The following is a 23,421-nucleotide window of genomic DNA, read 5'->3' on the forward strand; positions in this document are numbered from 1 at the left end:
ATTACAGTCCCTTATCAGAAAGGTAAAAGGAATTTTGTTACAGATCTTAAAATGTGTAACAAAACACAGGCATCAGTACAGTGAGGTCAAAGCAACTTTATTCACATTTCAAAAAATTAAGGTGGAATGTAACATTGGGCCATTTCAACAAATCTGCCAATGTACAATGGAAGCTGACACTCACCCAATCATGTAGCTATTACACACAGACAGATCAAAATCAGCTGAATTAATACAGCAGTCTGTATGATACGCAGCACATATGTTAAATTACGTAGTAGCCCATATTTATCGATAGACCAATTATCTGTCTCAGTGAGAATCACATTTTTTCCCCAAAACAATTTGAAAACATGATGCATTTAATATTCAAGGGCTCTCGTAAAATCTCAGTCTGGGCTCAAGATAATGAACAAAATTTAATTTTCTCAGTCATGTTGAAGATCATGTAACAGGAATGTTCACATAATTATTTAAGAGAAAATAACCTCTTCCAACAAAGAAACAAAAAATAAAAAAACACTATCAGTAACAATCAGCAGACCCTGAAGTCATAAACTAAACCAGCTTCATTAAACAAACATGTATGATTGGAATCAAAAGGGAAAGAAACAACTGCCAAATCACTGAGAAAAATGGCACCGTACAACATTTTGGATATTGAGGGATGATGACCAAACAAAAAAGGATAAGGTCACAAAAAAGATGTTTTAAAAAAAAGTAAATGGTGTCCCTTTATAAATGTGCATCAAGTCCAGGAAATTATACATTCAAATGATCAAAATTTCCTACAGATTTTAAAGAGAGCTCTTTTTTTTAAAGTGAACATTCAAAATCTTTTTAATATTTACATTACTTCTTTCTTGACTCCAAGGAGAGTTCTCATCCATCAAAAACAAAGATGAGCTTTAGAATAAATAAATACACTTAATAAACTGTGGATGTGTGGACAACAAACAAACCTAAAAAGACGACGTTAATTTACGCTGTGAGAGTGTGCGGTGCAACTGGGAGAGTTCAGAAGAAGCTCGTCTTGAGTTTGATGGTTGGTGCAGCCTGTACAGTCGGCTGAGCTTGCCTGGCTGCAGCTTTGGCTCTGCTGCTGGCCTGGTTGGCCCGTATAGCAGATTCCAAACGGATTTTAAGCTCAGGTGCTGCACCAATTACTATCTTGAAGGCAGCTGGATAGAGGGGGCCAATCCGCATTAAGTTCTGAAGGGCGAAATCATGCAGGCCTTTGGAGACTTGGGGCGCAGAGGAGATGGCATTTTCATCCAGAAGGTAGGAGACGAGAGTTGGTACAAGAAGAGCCAGCAACTGCACCCCTGTAAACGCATAATAACAATGAGACATTAAAGAAAAACATAATGGCAAACAGCACAACTAATTGGATCAACACTAAAAGGGCTCGGACACTTTAAGTGCACTGAATACAAATGGAAGTGAGGCCACAAATTCATGTCAATACTCCTGGACCTGATACATGAGGCATCATTCGAGACCGTGAGAGAGCGTTCACCAAAAGGTCCTGGCAGATCAATTCACCACACTGTCAAATGTATCAGATTAAGCCAAAGCACCACAGAGCAACCCAAATAAAGTATGTGAGTATCTCTAAAATATCTGCATGACAATATGCATGTATTAAGTTTATTGAGGAGTGTTCGGTGTCAATTATTTACTTGCAGTGAACAAGATGTGCCAGATTTAAAATGGAAATTGAAGTTTTTTTGCTTTCGTGTATTATTAAGTAAATGTTGATTGAACAAAGTAATGGCTATTTATGGCAAAAGAATGTGCGTCAACCATCGTGCAACCAAACAGGAGAACAGTGCATTTGTTTTTCCTGAGAGCTATCAATACCTATTATATAGTTACCAAAGAGAGGGTTCCCTCAAATTTTCATGGACAAAATTTTTCAAAAAAAATTCAAAACTTTTCCATGGCTTTTCAAGGACCCATGATAAGATTTCAATGATCATTCACACAATACCTGACTCTGAATGTTAATTGTTGTTGAACAAAACAGCAATTTCTTCTCATTTCTATCAGTTGGTTATATTCAATTTAAATACTTAAAACTATGGGCACAGTAAATACTTTGTGTTTTTTTTTTTTTTTTTTTAAATAATAGGAGGCTAGAACAAGATTACAGGAAAAACCAAATATGAACTCCGAATAAATAGTATAGAATATATAATATAGCAGTGTTAAAATCAATAGTTAAATTGACAGTAAACCAGTGCATGGGTTCTAAATTTAGTATTTAATGCTCTACTGCTCTGATCTTTGACGGCACACATTCAAAGGCACTGAGCTAAATACTTTAAGAGACCTCCTTTAATGGAGCTAAACTCTTTAATGGAACAAATGCGTTGCTTTAGTGGTCCATTAGGCGGAGGAACACTTACGGTTCTGCTCTTCACCCATGCCGACCAGGTTCTCCAGGACCCTGATGCCCTCCTGCACAGCCTGCAACTCGGCAGCAGTCCCCGGTCGACTGCGCTCCACTGCCTTCAGCTTCTCCACCATGAGCGGAGCCAGAGCGTGGATGTACGGCGTAGACAGGGCACGGCTGGAGTGCTGAAACACTGACAACAGCAGCTGGTAACACCGTGCCTGAACCTGTGGCAAAAAGAATGAAATCACTTAACTTAGCTACGCACATCTGGCATCAGGGTTCCTGCAGCTTCAGGCAAGTGAGTTTTAGTATATTAAAGACGTTTTTTTTTAATGCCAAAAATAACAAAATTAAGAACAATTTTACAATAAACAAAATTAAAAAAAACAAAATTATGAACCAATATCAAGGAGGGAGGAATTTAGAGTAAATGTTTAACAAATTGATGATTTTGGTGATGTTAATACATGAGGCATTTGAGGATATTTTTATTGCTTTTTTTTAAAGGAAAAGTTACCAGTTATTTTTTTTATTTTACAATGCAATGTCAGAAGAAAAACAAAACAATTCATAAGACCCTGCTTCCCATTTCTAAGCATGGTGGAGAAGCTGAAGGCAGTTTTAAGAGTTTTGAGAGATTAATTTAAGTCATAATACCAATTAAGGCCTTATTATTAGATTAATGAATTCACTGCCTTTTTAAGACTGTGGAGCCCTGTGGAATATCCCCTTTAGTTTGGCATTTTAATTTAGTTCAGGCCTCATACTTAAACTGCGTTTGTTCGCACAAGTGCTTACCCAGGGGTCGCTTGAGTTGAGGGCATTCCTGAAGCGGTCCAAACAGCCTTTCTGCAGGACGGTTACTCCTACGAGTTCATTGCTGGCGGACAGCAGGAAGAGTGTGATCGCTGTCAACATGCTGACCTCATCCATGTCAGGCCTGGACTCATCTGCACAGGTACACAAACAAGCACACATGCTGTCAATCAATAATGACGTCATACTTTTTTCTTGCACCCTCGACAGACAACGTCCCTACTGCTTAGGGCAAATGAGATTTCAGACTATTTTAAAAAAAAAAAATGTAATACCACTTGGAATAAAATTTCAGACCAATTTTAAAGAAGCCAGTATTGATGGAAAAAAATACGAATTGACATCAAGTACTTGAGGTTAGGGAGAATTTTCTTTTATTTTTAATAAATATATATATTTTTTAAATAATTTCTAAACAACCATTATGTTGAGCCTTTACAATGCAATATCAGTAAAAACAAAAAAAAGAGTCATAAAAATTCTGCTTCCAATATCTGAGCATTTTTAAGACTTTTGAAAAATTGATTTAAGAAATTTTAATGCCAATTAAGGCCTAATATTTAATTTGACACATTCAATGTCTTTTTAAGGATCTGCGGTAACCCCAGACAGAAAGGCCAAAAGTCACAATCAAATGTGTGTGTATTTGTGTACCTGGCTGTGAGTACTCGAGTACAGACGCCAGGCTGCTCCTCACAAGGCCGGTCCACTGGGTCTGCATGCTCTCCACCCGGGCCAGAGGTGAGGTGATGATGGTCTTGATGCCTTGCAGGGCAGCAGACACAGTCACAGGCACCGAGTTGTCAGCTGTCTTCACTGCAGTTTCCCTCAGCACCCCTGTGATTAAGAAGAGCACTGTGGGGAGGATGGTCATGCTTCCTGTAAAAGGGAAAAGAAACTGAGAAATGGGCTTTGATTTCATAAAGAGCACCACATTGCTATGCTAATAATATTCATACTTATTCTTAATCTCACACAAATGCATATAGCAGTTTCTAATACCGTATGATCATTGAAAGGCACAAAGAAAGCACAGCAGAAACAGCCTCGTCAGAGTGAGTTTAAGAGTTGAATTATTCATTAGCATACACAGACCTGAGCAACAAAGGCCAAGAGCACTAATAATTCTAAATACGACATCCAGGTTGGGATAGAAACTCACTATTAATGTGAGTGTTAAGACTGGCTTTTTGTCTTTTTCATATTGTGTGTGTGTGTGTGTGTGTGTGTGTGTGTGTGTGTGTGTGTGTGTCTGTGTGTCTGTGTGTCTGTGTGTGTGTCTGTGCGTTGCTCCAGGGCTCACCGGCAGGAGAGCAGAGCGAGGGCAGCTCTGCTAAGATGGAGACTGTGTTTGCCACCAGCCGGGCACTTTCTTCAGGTAGTCGCTGAGGCCTCAGTGGCACATGGCTGGGAGACTCCTTCACACGTGCATTAAGCTGTGGTAAATGGCGGACCAGGATGAACACGAGCAGCTCCATGGCTGCATACACCAGAGATTTGCCAGGGACGAGCTCCCCTGTGTCCCCTCCTTCCCCGAGGCAGGGCTGAGAGTCTTTCTCGCCTTCTTCCTCTTTGGCTGCGCAAAATGACACAGTGACCCAGATCACTCAAACAGCAACATCATTTCAACAGCGTCACAATGAATTTAAACCTGAACAGACTTAAAATTGAGAATGCAGTTCCTGACCCTTGCTGGTCCTCTGTCGCTGCAGATGGTCCTGTGCAGCCCTGATGGTCTCCTGTACGACAGCAGAGACCTGGAGCTGCACAGCCGGAGGATCGCGGGTCAACAGCAGTCTGTGGAGCACGTTCAGGAGCTCCACTGCCAGCAGCTACGATAGAAACATCGTTTACAGTAAGGCCACTGAGAATGTGAACACTGATATTTATAATGCTCAACACGTCCTACTCATCTGTTCTGGCTCACTGCCAACAGGTCCACAAGCAGCTGTTTTATCAGAGCAGTAAATGGGCAAAATTTCTCAAAATTAATTCTCAACCTTATAGTAGCCCACTGCTGCCAGTGTGATGAAAAAAAGATCACGTAAGTCATTATAATGACAAACGTTCCCAAAATAATGACTTAGTATCTCAAAACCATGTCTCAGTATCTCAAAATACAGAGTTTTGTTTGAAATAATAAACTTTCTTAAAATAATAAGTTTGTATTATTTCTCATAATTTGGAGGATTGGTATATCGAAATAATGAGTTAATATTAATGAGAAACTTTCTAAAAATAGCGACTTGGCATCTAATTTAATGACGTAGTATCTAAAAATAATGACTTGGTACTTCAAAATAATAACTTAGTATCTAAAAAAATACATGAAACTTTCTCAAAATAATGAAGTAGCTTCTCAAAATAATGGGAAACTTTCTTAAAATATTGAGTTGGCATCATTTCTCATAATTTGATAATTAATCACTATTTTAGGATAAGTAAGTCATTAGATAAAGTCTTTAATATTTAAAAGTCATTAATTTGAGACACCAAATTATTATTTGAGATACTGACTCATTATTTTGAGAATGTTTCTCATTATGAAGACTTAGAGGATCTTCTTTTTTCATAACAATGACAGATATGGCCTGCCAAACAAACCCAGTAAAAACATCCTCAATACTTTCATAACAGAAATTCACATACTATTTTGCTTTTCAAAGAACAAAAACTTCATCAATATATTAAATAGGCTAAAAGCGAGAATAATCTCTCTCCCAGGCACACGAGCAGAGTGTGTGGTTCTAGTCTGTGAAAGAAGACTGTAATGACGGCGTAGCAGCAGCAGACGGACACATGCTGTGTCCCAATTTAATTGCTGGATCCTCTGAAGTCCACACCTCTAGACCGAGGACGTCACAGGGCCGACAAAGACCTGTCCCATATTAAAGGCTCTACCGAATGCAGCCAAGAAATACAACCTAAATTTTTTCTTAATTTGTGGGACACGATCAGTGTATCCTTTGAGGCCCTCAGTCCCATTATCCACTGTGTGGCGGTTAATTGTTTAACAGAGTATTCGAGCAATCCTTGTCACCTCGTGAGGTCAGTAAATATCACATGACCCTGTCACATTTAGCAGTGATTGGTGATGACTCACTGGTAAATGTATCACTTGAACTAAACTAGACTAGATGAAATGACTACTGCAAGGTGGAAATATAACAGGCAATGCATTCAGTCCACAGTTTCTTTTTTGTTACTTTATGAAATTATACCTGCAATCAACAAAGCCACCCACGGGAACTCAGTCAGTGAAATTCCTAATTTTGGTTTATGCTTGAATTTCTGTTCACAGCTTCCAAAAAGACAAAAATGCTGCAAACTGCTTGAATTTCTAGGACATGTGACAGTACTGCCGTTACTTCAATTTAACTTAATTACAATTAAGTAAATATAAAATTCATTTACCAAAATGCAAATACAAACTGCAGCTGTTTTAATATTTACATATTATTTTAAATGTCACACTGTATGTGTGATTCAGAGTACATTTTTCAACAAAACTTAAATTTTGTTGAGAGCAATGCAAATATTTTCCCATGTCTGTCTTCCTCACATACACATAATTTCCGTTTTCTGACTTGTGTGTTTACCTGGTCCTCTGCGATATGAGTCTTAGCACATGGAGATTCTAGCAGAGTGAATAAAGCGCGCAGGCAGGACATCACGTGTTCAATGGGCTCCTCGGGCCGGGGGAAGCACAGAAACTCAATACTGACACCTGAGAGACAGTACACAGAAATGCACTTAGAGTGTGTTCAGGCTATTCTCTTTATCTATCCAACATCATTCCTTCTGCTGTCGGCAGATGCGAGGTGGATCCAAGGCTGTGAGGTAAACAAAGAGCAGTCTCTGAAAAGTGTTCAGGTTTTTAGAAGAATATCTGGGTGTTTTGAATATTCACAAGGACCATCAAAATAATAGCCAAATACTTAAAAAAAACCCAAAAAAACCAACACAGTACACACAAATGACGTGTGTCTCTTTACCCAGCATTAGATGCATCCTGTCTTTGACCGACTCCTCAAAGGTCTTTGTGGTGGAGGAGGCTGCTTGCGGGACGGCAGGAGCCTTAGAGGCAGCCGAGGATGCTTCTTCTTTCTCTTCATCAGCGCCAAACCCGGTGCTGCTCAGCCACAGGGCCACAGCGTGCAGGACGGGGGCCCATGAACTACGATAGTGGAGCCTCGCTGTGTCTATTGTCTCTGGAGTATAAAACGCTCCACCTGAACAAGACATACAACATAGAAAATGACTGGACCATACTACTTGAAAATGTGATTTGAATTGTTACACATGCACCATATTAAAGTAGACACATAGACATTAAAACAAATGCCCCTGAATTATATGTGTATATTTAGGCCCCCAGAAATATTCATCATATTTCATCCACTGGTAAATAAATGACTAATTCTAAGTCAAGAACACTTGCCTGAAGACAGCTCCAACGAACTGCTTGGACATTTTATCCTATCAAAATGGCTCTTTGACAGTAAGATGTTTTTGTTGACATTTATCAAAAACTGTTAAAATCACATTGGGTTTTTTTGTGTGGAGTTGCTCTGTAGAGAATAAAATCACACGTTTATGGGACCAAAACTAAAGCAAAGCACTCAGAAAACTGTGCTTGAAGTGGGCTAAATATCCATGTGTTACTTGAAACACTGCAAGTTTACATAGTTTCTGTGCATGTTTCCATACATATGAAGAGATTTAATCAAGCCTTGATCTGCATTTAGTAGGCAAGAATCTTGTCTTGTACCATCAGGAGGCAGCTGGCTGGAAAACTCAGCGGGCAGAGTGAGCAGAGCGTAGTCTCGCAGCATGGCCAGCCACAGGCGGCTCAGCGAGGGCAGTTCTGGCTGCACCAAAATGATGAGGCTGTCGGGTGGGAGCACGTCAGCACCCAGATCCTCCTCATCCTCATCCTCGTCTCCAGTTCTGACCGGTTTGGCGGGCTTAGACTCGGCCTCTTTCTTGATCTTCATCGCCACCACGTACACCTTGGAAAGAAAGTAGTCAGCTTTATGAAACGTATATCACTTGCAGTATAATGAATATAGCACAGTACCCTGAACCTCAGTCTCACCTCAGCCCACGCCTTCAGCACGGCCAGTTTCTCCATTGTGGTGGCACTCTCACTGTACAGCTGACTGGATGAGCCCTTCCCAGCCTGCACCTTGTCCAGTGATGACACAAGCAGGTTGTGTACTCGCCGCAGGTCATTGAGGTCACTGACTACGCCACTGCCAATCCACGTACTGCACACCTGTAGTAACATGGAGGGGTCACGGTGATAAATGTTACAATGGACTGACCATTTACAGCACCCTCAGCTTTTTAACTCCTACTTCTCTCTAATGAGAAAAAATTAAAATCTGCATTACATAACAGAGTGCTCAAGGTTGATTAGTTGTCATTAAAGGGGTTGGAGGTGTCAAAGAACAGTTATTAATAAATAAGGCTGACGTGTTACAGCTGCACAAGTGGCACAGACATTTATAAGATTACATCCATCTGAGGAGAACTGCTAAAGAGTGTCAGGCAGCCAAGGGCAGAGGAAGGACAGTTACGAATGAGTTATGATGCCATTGCACTTAGCGAGCCATTTTGTTACCTTGTTTGCTGATTTAAACTAGTCTCCTTATGTAACATGACAATGCATTTCCAGGTGTATCATAAAATCGCTTTGACTACCTAGGGGATGCAATGTATCATGGATGTTTATTTTGTTTTCTATAGTTTTCTATGTCAATCATTTCATTTAGAAAAGAGAAACCCTGATATCAAGCTATCGGCCTTCAGAAAGAACAGAAACAGTCTCAGCAGGCAAAAACCTGAAGCAGAGACACAGAGGGGAACGTCAAAGAGACAAAGACTTTTTTTTAATAATACGGCTAACAGGCATGTTTGTTACTTTCCCCTGTCACTCATTCTCCAAATCAGTCAATGAGTCACAGAGCATTAAGACAACTTGACACTGCTGGATTTTAAGGGTATGTTGAGTCACTGTGCAGTGGTAATTAATAACCAATGTGGAAGCATTGATACAAAAGCCTCTAACATTACAAAAAATAAATTAAAGGCTCTGTATGTAACTTTGTACTTGCATTAATTGTGTTAACTGGCAATCGGTGAACGGATTGTAACGTAAGATAAAATGAAACCTTACCAAACTTTCACGGTTGCCTCTAGCAGCATGTAGACTGATTTCTATGTAAAGGAATCAGGAAGAATTTTGCAGGAAAAGCAAATGGATATGATGTTATGCAAGCTCCGAGGGCTTTTCCTCTCTTCAGCTCTGCTACAGTGCTGACGGCGCTCTAGCTAATATTAACTTGGAAATGGAGTTCGCTTAAGTCAACAAACGACTGGCGTCCAGCACAACAAAGAGTCTACGCGTGCCATGTTTCTGTTATGTCAGAGTAGCCTACGCATTTCTTTGTTTTTGGTGGCCTGCCACCATCAAAACATCTGCCACCCCTTACTGATTTCATATTTTGAAGCAGGACCATCAATTAGGAACGCTATTGGAGCATTTATTTATTCTTAGCACTACACTCTTTAAGTACAGAGCGTAGTCTGGTCACAGGGGGAGCAGCAGAACAGCAGCTATATAGGAAAAGTGCAGATATAATGTTATTGTTAATATGACCGCAATTGATTTTCCAGCTTTCAATCATGTTCAGTCTCGTTTGTCATATCATTCTTACTGGCTGCTCACTTGTGCTTACAAAGCGCAAGCAACAGGATGCTAACAGCCAGCAGTGTCATAATAACAAGGATTTTCTAAAAGTTATGCACAGAACCTATAATATATGTCAGGGCTGTCCATTATAATTAGTCTTAAAATACAAACAGTGCTGTCTAAGGTTATTTCTGATTTCTGCAGTGCACACCTCATACAGGGCAATGAAGTAGTGCAACAGCAATTTAGCTGGTAAAACATTTCCTCTAAATATTTATTAACAATGCTGGTTGTCTTACCTGGCATGCCTTAGCTGTGATGTCAGATGGTGTATCAGGTGAAAATGCAGGTCTGAGGGCAGCTCCAACCTAAATGCATACATAAATGGTACAATTTTCACTTTTTTAATTGTTTCACATTTACTACGTCACTATTAATTTGGGACTTTTGCAGCATAATGCAATCTGACTCACATTGGCCTGGTATTGTTCCAGGATCACATGCCCTGGAAACTCAGGCTCTGGTACGGATGCAAACTTTTTAATGATGTCCTCCAGGGCCTGCAGGCCAGCCATCCTCAGCTGGTTACTGTGGTCTGTGGCCGCCATGAAAGCCATGCGGATGAGGTCAGATAAATGGAGCACCAACTGATCTCCTGGATGGACAGAAAGAAAAACGACAAGGATTGCAGGAAGCATGTGGCATAGAAAATGCTTTTATAATCATGGTAAGAAATGTGACCTCAGCGAGCAGCCACATTAATCAATCGAAAATAGAATTTATATCAGGATTTTTTCACTTCAACATTTGATAGTCATTGATTAATATGTGCTTAGTAATCCTCTGATGAATCGTTGCACATCAGTAAGGAGGTAAATTGATTCCTTCCTCTTCGTTAGAAGAATGGACTGAAGGTAAAGTACAAAGGCCACAAATCAGGTTTTAGGGTTTCAGTGAGTGCTTGCAGTGACTCAAAAGGGAGTGGATATTGACCTTGAGGCTGAGATTTAATTGAGTTTTAGCTGAAGTGCACCTTTAAAATGATTACTTGAACACACCAACATGCAGAACAACCATCCATTTAAACCCAAAATTTGGCTTAGCTGCTTCCAGAGCTGCAAAATAACCTCACTGTGCCATTAATGTCAAACCTGTAGAATGTTTTATTTCAGGGGAGCTTATTTAAATACTGGCTCTTTCATCTCTCACAGTGAGAACAATCCCTCCCACTTTTCCTTACTCATCTCCAGTTTTGTTCCACCTTCACATAAAAGCACATAAAGGAGCTTTATTCAGCACCTGACACAGGTCGCAAAAAGATTCATGCAGAACCAGAAAACAAACTGAAATTCACATTTAATATTCCAGAAACCTTGACAGTTTGTACCAAACAGCTTGACTATTGGTTGGTAAAAAAAAAAAAATCAGTTCCTTATGTAAAAAACAGTTTTAATATAGGGTTTTTTACTTTGGAAAAACAATTTCAAGCAAAGAGAAGAGATCACTTGTGGCATAAATCAATCACTCTCTGTTCTGGCAGCGTGGTGAACGGTACCTTTGGGGTTCTTGGCTTGTGCAGAGCGGGCAGCTGCCAGGTCAAAGTGCGCTTTGTCATTCTCACACAGCAGGATGATGCGGCACAAGCAGTCCGCGGCAAATACCCGCGTCACCCAGCGCGGCGCCACAGAGGGCTTGGACTTGTCATCTTCGCCCAGGCCTGTGAACATGGTGTCGTCGTCCATCTCGTCTTTTTTCTCTGAGTCTTCCTCGTCCTTCTCCACTTCGAACACAACAGCTCCTCCCACATCTGAAAGAGGAGATGGACACATTCTTGATATAAAGAGAAGATTTAGTCACAAAACATTGATCTGATGACTGACTGACTTGTTAACTTGACTGCTGTGTGAAATCTTGTTTTCTGTTACAGCCTTAATTTTCTTGGAGACAGAAATTGATAATGTGTCACATTTTGTTTTTTTGAAGATTTACCTGTAGTTGCTGCCAGAACATCTTTGCAAAGTTTTAGCCAATGAGAAAGCTTTTCCACAGCAAGAGAGGACAGCATGTGACCCAGTGTATCGTGGATATCAGAACACAGCTTCCTGTCCGTCTCCCGATCCAGCATGCCAAACAGGACACCCTCAAGACCGGTCTCCGTGATGTTCAGGTCTAAAACAAGGACAAAGACTCCGAGTGTCTCACTGAATTATATCACCATAACAGAGTGCTCCTGTCAGGTTCGTGATTTGTACTCACTGATTGTAGAGTTGTCTCCTGCTCTCTTCGCCAGGCTCATGGCATACTCACAGACCTCTGCCGCCTCCCTCTGAGCAAGCTGTCTCAAGCAGGCCACGGCAGCACGGCGCAGCAACAGGTGAGAGCTGCATAGGTGCACCTGAAGGGATCCCACAGTACAGTAAGACATAATAATTTACATTAAGACAAAATATAACCACCACACTTGCAGTCTGAAACAGTATGTCTTACACAGAGACAGGGCACCAGGCTGGACAGGTTGACATGGCGTGGCGCGAACATGTGCAACTGCTGCAAACATGAGATGGCAGCTGCCTGCACGAGGGAGTCAGAGTGATCCTGCATGATGGCACAGCCAACCAAGCAGGACGAGCGGATGGTGGAGATAGTGGCTCCATTTCCTGGAAAACCCAATGAAACAGATTAGGAGGAGAGACAAAAAGAAAGAAGAATTTTAGCAGTTAGAGGATACACATGTCTCACAGTGTAATTGAGTGGCGTGCAGTGTGATTACACTGCCACCTGCTGGCTGGTGGAAAGTGCATATCACATTTACACAGCTTAATAAAATGAGACAGAAGGAGGTTTGTTATTTTGTTTCTGCCACAGTGACCTTGTAATTCTGGTCCCACAGTGGTGATTAGAGCTCCCAGGCAGCGGCCCAAACACTGGTGCACCTCCGTGTGAGATGGTGGCACAGTGAGGAGCAGGGTGAGAACCAGGGACAGCGTTGGCTCCACGTAACCTCTGTACATGGGACCACTGGAATCCACAATCAGAGCCAGAGAGTGCAGAGCCCAGGTCTGATGAGAACAGACGGAGAAAATTTTAATTATATATGCGTAATGCACAATTTCTGGTGTTTAGAAATTAAATAGAGTAGAAAAAACAACACATGTTCATCCAAATAAACCCAATTATAATCAATTTCAGATGGGGAAAAAATACAGAAAAAAACTCTTCTCTTCTCTATCTATCCTCTCTGAGTAATTCACTGTACCTGGACCTCATGAGAGGACCCATCCTGGGCCAGAGCCAACAGGATGCTGACACTGGTCTTTAAGTGCTGGCCTGAGCCAATTCCTCCAACATATCGATGCAGACAGCCCAGAGCCAGTGAATGGCCCGTCCTTGACACTACATCACGGGCTGACTTCAGTCTGCAAAGAGAGGAAGGAGAAAGATATGGATCACTTGATTAAAAGCAAGGCTAGAGAAGCAGAGCTAGATTCAGTTCACGATAGAAGGCGCGGACAAAGACTGAAACTTTTATCTTCCTAAAAACATCTTTGACCTACAAAAATTGTAAAACATTTTTTTCTTTGAGTATAAAAGGTGGTGTGTTTACCAAGCCTTTCTTGATCTTTACAGGAGAATAAGCATAATAAAAAGAGAGTAAAGAAAACATAATACAGATATGTAACACTTACTTGTCAAAGCTGGTCTGTGCCATTCTGGCGATGAAGGTAGCCTCTCCCACCACCTGAGCCATCCTGCCCAGGGCCTCTCCAGCAGCACAGCGCAGGATGGGGTTGGGATTGTCCAGTGCTCCCATCACTAGGGCCAGGGCCGACTTACGCACCTCCTCAGGACCCAGTGTACTCTTGTTTTCAGCCAAACCCTTCAGTCAGCAAGAGATATGTATTTCTCATTACTTGAACAGTGAAACATGATATTCTTGTCTTGAGAGGATATGAGGCGACTTTTCTCACCTTGAGCGCACTAAGCACTGCAGTAAAGATGTTCAGTTGGACTGCCTGCTGTCGAACTCCTTTAGCCTGCTTTATGCACTCTGCAAAGTGGTCCAGCATCTGCAGCCTGAATCATATACAAGCAGGGGTAAACAAGCGCGCCACAAAGAGCTTTGCAAGAGTGAGCATAAACCGAGAAGAGAACAAACATGTAACAAGAGTGAAGATGCAAAATGTTGTAAATAGGTCCACATTTCTGCAGCAACAACTAAACTTGTCACCTGTGTTTAAAGGAGACGTGAGGGAAAACCACACCGAACAGAGCCACTGAGGCATCGATGACGGACACACCCAAAGGGAGAGGCCCTGGGATGGCCTCGCCTACGGGAACACGTAGGTAGATTGAGGAGGGATCGTGTTCCAGAGCTCCGCTGCCAGACGCACTGTTGGGCTGCAGCTGTTCAGGAACGATCACACAGTAGTATCAACAGTGACCAAGACATCAGATAATAATGGATCATGTAAAGGGGACCAGACTGGGTTTTTTCAGGAGGGGGGCACTAATAGTGAGTGTTGTAGACAGGGGGTGAATATAGGCGTTCAAGAACAGACGGTACGAGGAAAATGAAGTGTTTTTTGAACATTTAAGCATGTAAACATGTTCTAGGACAAGTATGAAATGAACAACAGCTCCCTCCTAAGTATAGATAGTTACTGTTAACCAATTTACAAAAGAAATGAGGATCCAACCCAACAATCTCCATTTATTCTTAGAATGTGTATAGTAGGAATATTATGTCTTGGATTGTATCATATCATTGATTATTTCACTCACCTGATCCTCAATGCACTTGTGGTCAGTCTCCTGTAGCCAGGAGCCCATGAGCACACTGTCGTCATAGTGACAGAGAGAGCGCAGCAAGGAGGTGGTCGTGTTGGCCGAGTTGTCAGTCAAAGTGAACTCTGCCACCAGCTCCCTCAGGAGGGCGTTGAAGCTTCCTACACAAGAAAAGAAAATATAATAATATAGTAAATGTGCTTAACCTCTGTGAAAAAAAATTAGAAGTGATTGTTTTACCTTCATAGGTCTTGGGAGGCAACAAAGCCAGGATGTCATACAACCGGAGCCTCACCATCGCTGCACTTGCTTTCAGGTGAGCGCCATGGACCTTAATGATGGCAGGAACACTGACAAAAACATTACAATCATTATAAATATAATCTAGAAATAACCAAAGAAATGTAGGACACAGACATCATGCATGATTAATTTAATTAACTGCAACAAAGACAAAATACCTCCCAGTCTTTACGCCGCCAACAATCACACTTAAAAGCATCACACTCACTGTGACATCATGGTCATGGCACATTCAATGGGCGTCATCAGTCGACGGATCACATCTTCTGTAAGCAGCTCAGGACAGTGGGCCACAAAGCTACGCATGGCTGCAGAAGAAAGGCGTGTTGATCAGAATTGTTTCTTGTACCATTAGAGATCACGTGCATGTCCACAGGACGGCGTGTTTCATTACCACACAGCGCTCCAGCTCGGCCCTCCAGTGTGACCTGCCAGGTGAAGGAGTCTCCTCTGGCCTTTTCTGCCTCTAGCTCCTTCTGGGAGCGAGGAAACACGTTCCTCCACAACAGAAGCATCTTGGGAAGGTGATAGCGAACGAGGGAAGAACCTTGGAAAACAAACAATGTGGTGGCAATGTTGTCAGCAAGACGGAGGGAGACGGCATTGCTAATAAATCAAAGCCAAGAGGTAAAAGAGAGATTTCTGCGAGGCTTACCCAGAGTCATGAGGGCACCCAGCAGCAGCCATCCAGCCTGCGTGCGCTGCAGGGACAGTCGACTGTTCTGAGCAGCCGTCCTCAAGAGGTCTTCAGCGATACTCACCACCAGCTACAAGACAAGAACACAGACAATCTTTCTATATGACGCTGGTGCAGAAGTTAAATCAGAGCTAAAAAACAGGCAGACCTGGATGATTGCTCTACAACAAAGGTAATGAGATTATATTTTGAAGCTACACACCTTGCCCTTGGAGTGGGGGATTCCCAGTGGACACTGGTGTACGCCTCCCAGCAGAGCAGCCATGGCAAAGCTGTATCCGCTCACAGCCTCAGGTGAACTCTTCAGGTTGTTGATTCTCTCTGCGCAGCGGTCCAGCAGTGGGGTCAACTGATAGGGCAGCGCCACAGCAACACAGCGCAAGCACCACGCAGCGGCCAAACGAGCTGCCATGCTTGGGTGCAGCAGCACTGAGGTCACAGTCTCAAGGAGTCCTGGAGAGGCGGACATGGATCATGCTTACAGAGTAAATCCAGTCAAAATAAACTCCCTCTGACTAAAGATTCCAACGTATTTGATTTGCTTTCAGAGTAATATGCAACAATTGCATATCATAGAGTGTATACAAGCCTAAACTTTATAATCACCACCTGGTGGCTGGCATCAGTATAGGTAATAAACCTTTTTAGTTTGGCTTATTGGACTTTAGCTGGCTATTTATTCTGGTTTTATTGAATGAAGCACTTTGTGTTACAGTTTGTTTTTATGAAAAGTGCTATTCAAATAAAGACTGTTTCATTGATTGACTGATTGAAACCCTGCCCCCACCATGATTGTGGATAGGACATGGGCAAAAAAAAAAAAAAAAAAGTACAAATAAAAATTTTCTTAAAATGGTTTCTGTCATTTTAGGTAGCTCTTATCATGTTAATGTATGTTCAAATGTTTTTTCATGCTTTTTTCCAATAAGTTTGGTTATAATTTCTTATTTGATGCTAAAAGGCGGTTTGACGTCATGACTGATGACTGTGACTGACTTGCAGTTGAGTGGAGGGGTTGTATGTGCGGGACCTAGGTACCAGATGTCCACTGCCCAATCACTGCTGTGCAGAATATGGTTCTTAAAGACATCCCCAACACACCATGGCAGCGCATGTATTAAGAATATTTTGGCAGGAATTGGAGACACGTCATTCATCTTTACATACAGTCTATGTTGCATATATAGTAAGCATTTTATATATTTTAGTCAGCAAAAATAAGTGGATGTAAGATTCACGTGGCTGTTAGAATCCTTTATTCTGTTTAATGGATAATCAGATGTTAAAACACATTTTAACATCTGACACGTTCGAGAAAATGCTGACTAATGTCATTCAAGTAAGCAAACTTTAACTCCAGTTGGAGAGATTATCACCTATGTATAATCCCATCCTGTGAACCTTAAGGGCACTGAAACTAATGTCCCATTTAATCTTTTGTGTGTCTCACCTATAGAGGGCTCCTGGATGAGTGGTGAAGCTGTGGCACTCAAGCTCTGAACCAGACTGCCGAGCTCTTTGAGGGCACACACCATGACATGCTGACTGGCAGAGACATCCGCTGCCCCAGCCTTGTTCTCTCCACTGATGTCGTTCACAACTGCCTCTGGAAAAAATATATGACAGAGAAAAACATACAAACAAAAAGGGTTTGTCAGTATAAAATGCAAAAATGTTTTTGTTAAACCAGATTAAAAACTGTCAAAAATATGAAATTATGTTACTACTTTAGAATACATGCAACATTGATGGATAAGGTGACCTGCACTGCAACTTAGGTTGACATCTTTCTCAAAAACAAGGCTTTTTTTTGTCATATTTACAATAACAATTATAATTCTCTGACATGTTTAATTCAAGTACAGTATAATAACCTAATTTGCTGGCCACATTGCTCCATGTAATCAGCAATCATCAATCTGCGATTTTTTTCCTTCATAATACTGAAGAACACACTGCTATGTGCCACAAACACAGAGCTCTGAGGATTTAAAAATTACAGAAACGACCGTTATAGTGGTGTAAAAGGATAAATGTGACTAAAGAAACTGAATTCAAGTTAATTGCTGATGGTCATTTATCAAGAACTTAAATCCCCACAGCCCTATAAAGGCAACAGTCAAGATCACACAAAGCCAAAAAGTTGCTTCTTAAAAGTCCAGTGTGTCAGATTTAGGGGAATGTATTGGCAGATATTGAATATAACCATAGAATATGACATAATAAGTATGTTTTTTTATTTTATAATCACCTGAAAATAAGAATTGTTGTGTTTTCAGAAACTCAGAATGAGTTGATTATATCTACATAGTGAGCGAGTCCTTGTCTGCAGATCTCCATGTTGCACTGCCATGTTTCTACAGGAGCTCAGAATAGACAAATCAAACACTGGCTTTTTTCGCAGCGGTCACCATCGTTTGCAGCCCCTCTACAACAAGCAGCGTTGGAAAAATGACCATTTTTTTAAAACTCAAAACTACTTTATTCATTGTTTTTACTGGTTTAAATCCCTGGGTCCATTTGTTTTGGAAAGGAAGAGAAATCTGTGGACAATTTGGCCTCTGACAGAAAATCTCCTGAATACTGAAGGAATTCTAACCGGTGAAGTCTCAGCTGGTTGCAATTTGCAACCCTCACTGCTCGATGCCACTAAATCCACCTAACTTTCACACACTGGACCTTTAAACTATGGCAGTTGTGTTGACAAATTGACCGTAGATCACGGAAGGAACATACGCTAGGAAATCCCACTACCATCATGTCTCCAGGAAACATTTTTCATATTACTAGCACAGATATTTCACAACGTCGAACTCAAGAAGTCTCACAGATCCAGATGGTTGGAAAAACTACAAGCAGCAAGTACAGTGAAGAGCCCAGGACCCGCCTCAAGAGACACCAACATTCAACATCTTTCAAATTCTGTGGTAAAATCAATATAAACAAGAGAACGTGTGTTTGACATGGTTTACATCAGTTTAAAGGTTGCAAAGCAAATCAGAGTAAGAATCATCCTTTCTGAATGAGATAAAGGTGATCATGAAATTATGATGTGTGGTAAAATGGGGAAAAATGGAAATTTGGAAGAACTTAAATTGATGTAAGCAGATGAGGGACAAATTTGCAAATATTCTGTCATGTTGCTGTGGGGGAGATGGATTGTGTCTACTATGTGATGAGTCTGTGAATTTAGCGGCACATGCAGTTTTTTTTGCTCGTGTAAGCCAGATGTCAACAGTCAGAATGAGTTATGTCATGCTCTTTAGGGATTGTAATGCAATAACAGAACGGTAAACAGCCATGAAGGCTATGCAATAATGCAAGCATGAGTAACTCAATGCTGAGCTGGCAATGGATAATGTTACTGACATTAAGATGCTGCTTGTGGTTAAAAAGTAAATAAAGAAGAGATTGATCTGAAAGAAGCAAAAGGCAGAAAGCAAGATGGAAAGCAGAAACAGGGAAAGCCATCTCCGCACACAACACACGACAGAAAAGAAAAACCATCTCTGTTTACAACACAAGCGCAAACCATGCAAGAATTGTAGAAACTGAATGAAGGGTGAATAAAGTGATAATAATGGATGAGTACTTACTCTGTAATGCTCTGAACCGTGATATTTCCCCCCCATCCTCCTTACCCACAGCCCTCATCTGCTTGCTGATGGCTTGGCAGATTTCTTTGCCGGCTGCAATTTGTGCTTTCTCTCCAAGTAAGCCCCCCAGGGTGGCGCGCAGCATGAAGGAGACACAGCGGCGCGAGTACACAGCCTCAACATGTGTCTGCGTGGCCCGTGGGTGAGACACTAGGTCCAAAACGTGGGACAGGAACGTGGCAAAGTTGCGCTCCAGCCACTGACCACCAAGAGTAGTCACAAACACAACATAGGCCTGAAGAAGAGGGAGAGGGACTATGCGTGAAGTGGCCGAATCAAACGCAGGCTGAGATTCTTGTCATGTCTGAGAATTCACCTCACCTGCGTGACGCCCACCCGCACCTCCCTGCTGACTGAGCCTCCACCCTTCAACATCTCCCCTCCGCTCTTCAGGAAGCCAGATCCACCACGCAGAAAGCCTGTGGCCATCAGCTCCAGCACCTCCTCCAGAGTGGCCCGCTTCACGTTCTGACGCATCACTGAGGAACAAAAGTGGTGAGCTAGTCTACTTCATACAAAAGTAGCCAAACATAAACTTCACAAATAAACTATTAAACCTACCAGCTGCTTGTTTGGGCATCAGGGCAGTGGCCATGACCGTCCCCAGCAGTTTGGCCACGGCTACCCGAACACCGTAGTTAGATCCCTCCAAGGCTTTGAAACACAAAGTGGCAACGTTCTCCAGTTCTGTGGTCCACATGAATACTGCCTCATTCTGCAGCTCCAACAGGCACTGATCAGACAAGAGGAATAAAGATAAAGTCCTGTTAGTAACAGCAACATGCTTGTATGAAAAAAAATCAAATTTATTATACTGATGATGCAAAAAACATTTCGGGTGTTTAGTTTAGAAATATCTTAGCAACATACTGGCCACTCAATGGTTTTCTAAACAGGAAATTGTCTTTCACAACAGGAAGGAGATTTGCGCATCACATTTGAGTTTGGTTAGCATAAACAAAATAGCAAAAAATATGTAATTTGTAGCTCTTTCTCAGGTTTATTGGTCATTTTTCTGAGACTAACCTTTGCTACCGCACAGCGAACAGCCATGGACCTGTCTGTGAGTAGAGAGCGGGCATTCTTGTAGATATCTCGGTGACATGAAGCTGCAGCTCCACCCAGTCCACAGAGCACCTTCTGCAGGCTGAGGAGGATCTCTCCTCTGCCTTGAGACTACACCAGCAAAGTAAATGTGAAAACAGCAGGATTAGAATAAACGTCACATCTGTTTTTGAATAATGCATCTCTTTAGTTATATATTTCTGTCCCTATCTTCAGATATACAATTTGATCTAATGCATAAAAAGGATCTCTGGAAACTTGTCCCTGCTTTGAGTATTTTTGAGCATTTTTACTTAAATGTTGTATGTACTGTATTGATAAATCTGTCTGTCTGTAACTAATTATTGTCATATTGCATCTTGTGTGAAACAGGTAAAGAGAATGAGAGCCCATGTTTCAATGAGACAAATAAAATATGAGAAATTGGAAAACTAGATCCCATTTTCCAATAATGTAATCTTAAGAGTCATACCTCTGCACTCTTTAATGCCTTCAAAAGATTATTAATGGTGTCTGGAAAAGAGCTTCCCAGCATCCTGCCCATCTTCTCATAAAAAGCTCCAACACATGCCACTGCAGCACTGCAAGAGAAGTTACTGTTTGCATCAGAATGAAAATATTCTCTATAATTCACTTTAAATCATTTGATAAACAATACAATCTATTAATCAGATGAAAACATGGATTATCTTTTGAAATGCAGCTGCCATAACTGTGGGTTTCCTTTAATCTCCCATATTCTTACACTCATCATGTAAATCTACTCTTGAGAACATTCAGACTGGCATTTATTTTGTTAATAATTTATAATATTAGCATCATATCTTGTGTCATGACTTGGATTAAACCTCAAAGCTCCAAACACATTATTAACTATACTAAAGGACTGTAGCAGTAGCACAGTGGCTTGGGGGTTAGCACAAGTCTTGACTGCCGTGTATAACCCACACAGTCCACCTGAATCTGCACAGAAAGGGGCAGGTATGACATGATGACGGCTGCAGGACAGCACTGATGCAGCTTCAACCACTTATAGAATCCATTAATACCAGCAAGAAACACAGCATCATACAGTATTTGCTCATAGACACGTAATCTCCCCTTTTAAACATGAAATGTCATTCTACAGATTAACATTTGGCTTAACTGCTAATACCATTAAAGGCAGACCTACATATAACTGAAACACTCAAAGCAATGCTAAACAGCTTTTATCTTAACGCAAATGTTCATGATATCAAACAGAATATGTAAAAACAGTGACTGTATTTAGAAAATATGCAATGAAAATAAAACACTGTTGTGTTTAAATGGGATCTTACAGTTTTGTAGGCAAGTATGCAGGTGTGTCATCCTTGCTTTTGATAATCTCATTGCATTTATCCAGAGTCTGGAAAACAGTGAAGGTGTCACCGATGCTGTAGAGGGTAGCAAGGTTTTTGGCCAGCAGTTTTCTTGTTGGCGGTCCAGGGGCACTGCTGATCAGTCCTGTTAGCTGTTCTACCAGCTTCTTCTGCTTCTCCTTCACATCCACCTGCCATTCAAACGCAAAACAAAGTCACAAGCTGCCCCTAATGAAACCCACTCAGGAAAACATGGCTAAAATCTGGAGAGTCACCTTATTTGCTGCCACCAGGACCTTATCCAAGAAGCGGAGCCATTCAAAGATGAAGACCGGCCTCTTTGCTTCAGTGATCTGGGCCAAGGCGTCTTCATTGAGCAGCAGACTGTGAGCCAGCTCCATGGTGAGGACCTTCAAACACAGTGCTGTGCACGCTCACCCTCTATAATGTTATATCAGGGAGTGTGCCTTGTCAGTAGACGTTTCTTCTCTAATATTTGCCCTTTCATCCAATCACCTAGAAAGTATTATAACAGCACGTCAGTTAATAAAGATCTTTTAACATTTACAATCCTTGCAAAGACTTTAGGAACTGCTCTTAATTTGTCACAGGAGGAAAGTGGCTGGAGTGTGGCTTAGTTGTTGTTTTTCTTTTTTCCTGACCACCCTCCAAGCTATAGCCTAAATATTCCTCCTTGAGCCTCCCTGAGTGACCATAAACTATTTATTTGATTTTAAAAACGTCTCCTTTTAAGTTTTAGTTAAAATTTGCAGACAAAATCCTGGAGTTGAAAAAAAAAAACAGCCTAATATTTCACTCTTGTAGTGCAGGGGGGTGGGGGGGGGGTGGGGGGTATACAGCAAAGGGCCACAAGCTGGAGGCAAACCCACAACTGCTGCAGCAAGGACTGACTCTGCACATGAGGTGCGCACACCATCCAAAGCTGTTTAGTTGTCTTCTTGAAATGTTAGCTATAGGTCACCCCACTTACAATCTATCTGACAATATTATTTGACATGTATCCCCCTTTTGCACCACCCCCTGCCCCCTCATAAATAACTAACACTCCCTTGTTAGGTTTACAAAGAAATATGTACCGTTAATTTAAATAAATATGGCAGCTGTCCCTGCTTTGGACGTTTTTAAATCGGCACTTATCTGTCGAGGTAGTGTAATGACCTAAAAAGTCCCAGCTGGGCAGCGTTAACACAGTGCAGCTCTGTGCTGACAGCTGCTGTCTGCCTCCAGCTGTGAGAGCCGAGCTAGTTAGCAACCTGAGCTAACAGTTACTTCCTACGAGGAACAAGATAAACTCCAGCGACACACTCCCCAACAAACTAACCTTTAGCTATCTGTTTCCATCGTTTAAACCACTAACATATTCAAAAACACCTCAGCGACAACACTTTGTAGAAATATGAGGTATGTGTGGCCAAACTGTTCATCCTACCTGTTTTCGATCATCCAGGATGAATGACGACGAGTATCCGAGGTGCCGCATTCAAATTTGCCCGATGTGAAACCCAGGAAATAAACAGCTGTAAATACTGCTGTGACATAATCAACAAAAATGTATCACAGTATACGTTTCCTTTTTTTCTTAATTGTCCCAGAGCATTCTAAACAAACATTTTTCCTCTAAATCACAAGTCAAAAGA

At 41.5% G+C, this 23,421-nt stretch overlaps 1 protein-coding gene across 2 annotated transcripts; it reads right to left on the minus strand.

Annotated features, from left to right (window-relative positions):
• Nucleotides 1-81: 81 nt before the first annotated feature.
• heatr5b (HEAT repeat containing 5B) lies at nucleotides 82-23,352 on the minus strand. 2 transcript variants are annotated; one of them, XM_042501779.2, is made up of 36 exons: nucleotides 23,214-23,352; nucleotides 22,039-22,279; nucleotides 21,743-21,954; nucleotides 20,893-21,001; nucleotides 20,382-20,531; nucleotides 19,917-20,088; nucleotides 19,677-19,834; nucleotides 19,341-19,590; nucleotides 17,150-17,305; nucleotides 15,902-16,152; nucleotides 15,658-15,769; nucleotides 15,397-15,549; nucleotides 15,211-15,310; nucleotides 14,940-15,049; nucleotides 14,697-14,860; nucleotides 14,143-14,318; nucleotides 13,883-13,988; nucleotides 13,601-13,791; nucleotides 13,171-13,330; nucleotides 12,784-12,973; nucleotides 12,402-12,571; nucleotides 12,171-12,309; nucleotides 11,904-12,083; nucleotides 11,470-11,721; nucleotides 10,388-10,569; nucleotides 10,214-10,282; nucleotides 8,316-8,495; nucleotides 7,989-8,229; nucleotides 7,213-7,449; nucleotides 6,817-6,944; nucleotides 4,905-5,049; nucleotides 4,521-4,793; nucleotides 3,872-4,096; nucleotides 3,200-3,351; nucleotides 2,412-2,625; nucleotides 82-1,325 (listed from the first exon to the last, which is right to left on the minus strand). In XM_042501779.2, exons 2-36 carry the CDS (start codon nucleotides 22,162-22,164, stop codon nucleotides 1,018-1,020), a joined length of 6,141 nt encoding a protein of 2,046 aa, XP_042357713.1. In that variant the 5' UTR covers nucleotides 22,165-22,279; nucleotides 23,214-23,352; the 3' UTR covers nucleotides 82-1,017. The 2 variants fall into 2 exon arrangements, with proteins under 2 accessions (XP_042357713.1, XP_042357712.1); XM_042501778.2 differs by having other exon boundaries at nucleotides 19,296-19,590.
• Nucleotides 23,353-23,421: the final 69 nt, after the last annotated feature.

Source organism: Plectropomus leopardus, chromosome 13 (genome assembly GCF_026936395.1).
Source record: "Plectropomus leopardus strain MGB_pleo_1.0 chromosome 13, ASM2693639v1, whole genome shotgun sequence".
Classification (NCBI taxonomy): Eukaryota; Metazoa; Chordata; class Actinopteri; order Perciformes; family Serranidae; genus Plectropomus; species Plectropomus leopardus.

Bases quoted from the DNA above. Each gene is read 5' to 3' on its own strand.
- heatr5b (XM_042501778.2), bottom strand. From the start codon at position 22,164: ATGGAGCTGGCTCACAGTCTGCTGCTCAATGAAGACGCCTTGGCCCAG. The intron at 15,311-15,396 runs GTAATGAAACAC...TTTCTTCTGCAG, and splicing joins CCGAGCTGGAGCGCTGTGTG to CCATGCGTAGCTTTGTGGCC. The intron at 11,722-11,903 runs GTAAATCTTCAA...CTCCTCTTTCAG, and splicing joins TGTTCTGGCAGCAACTACAG to ATGTGGGAGGAGCTGTTGTG.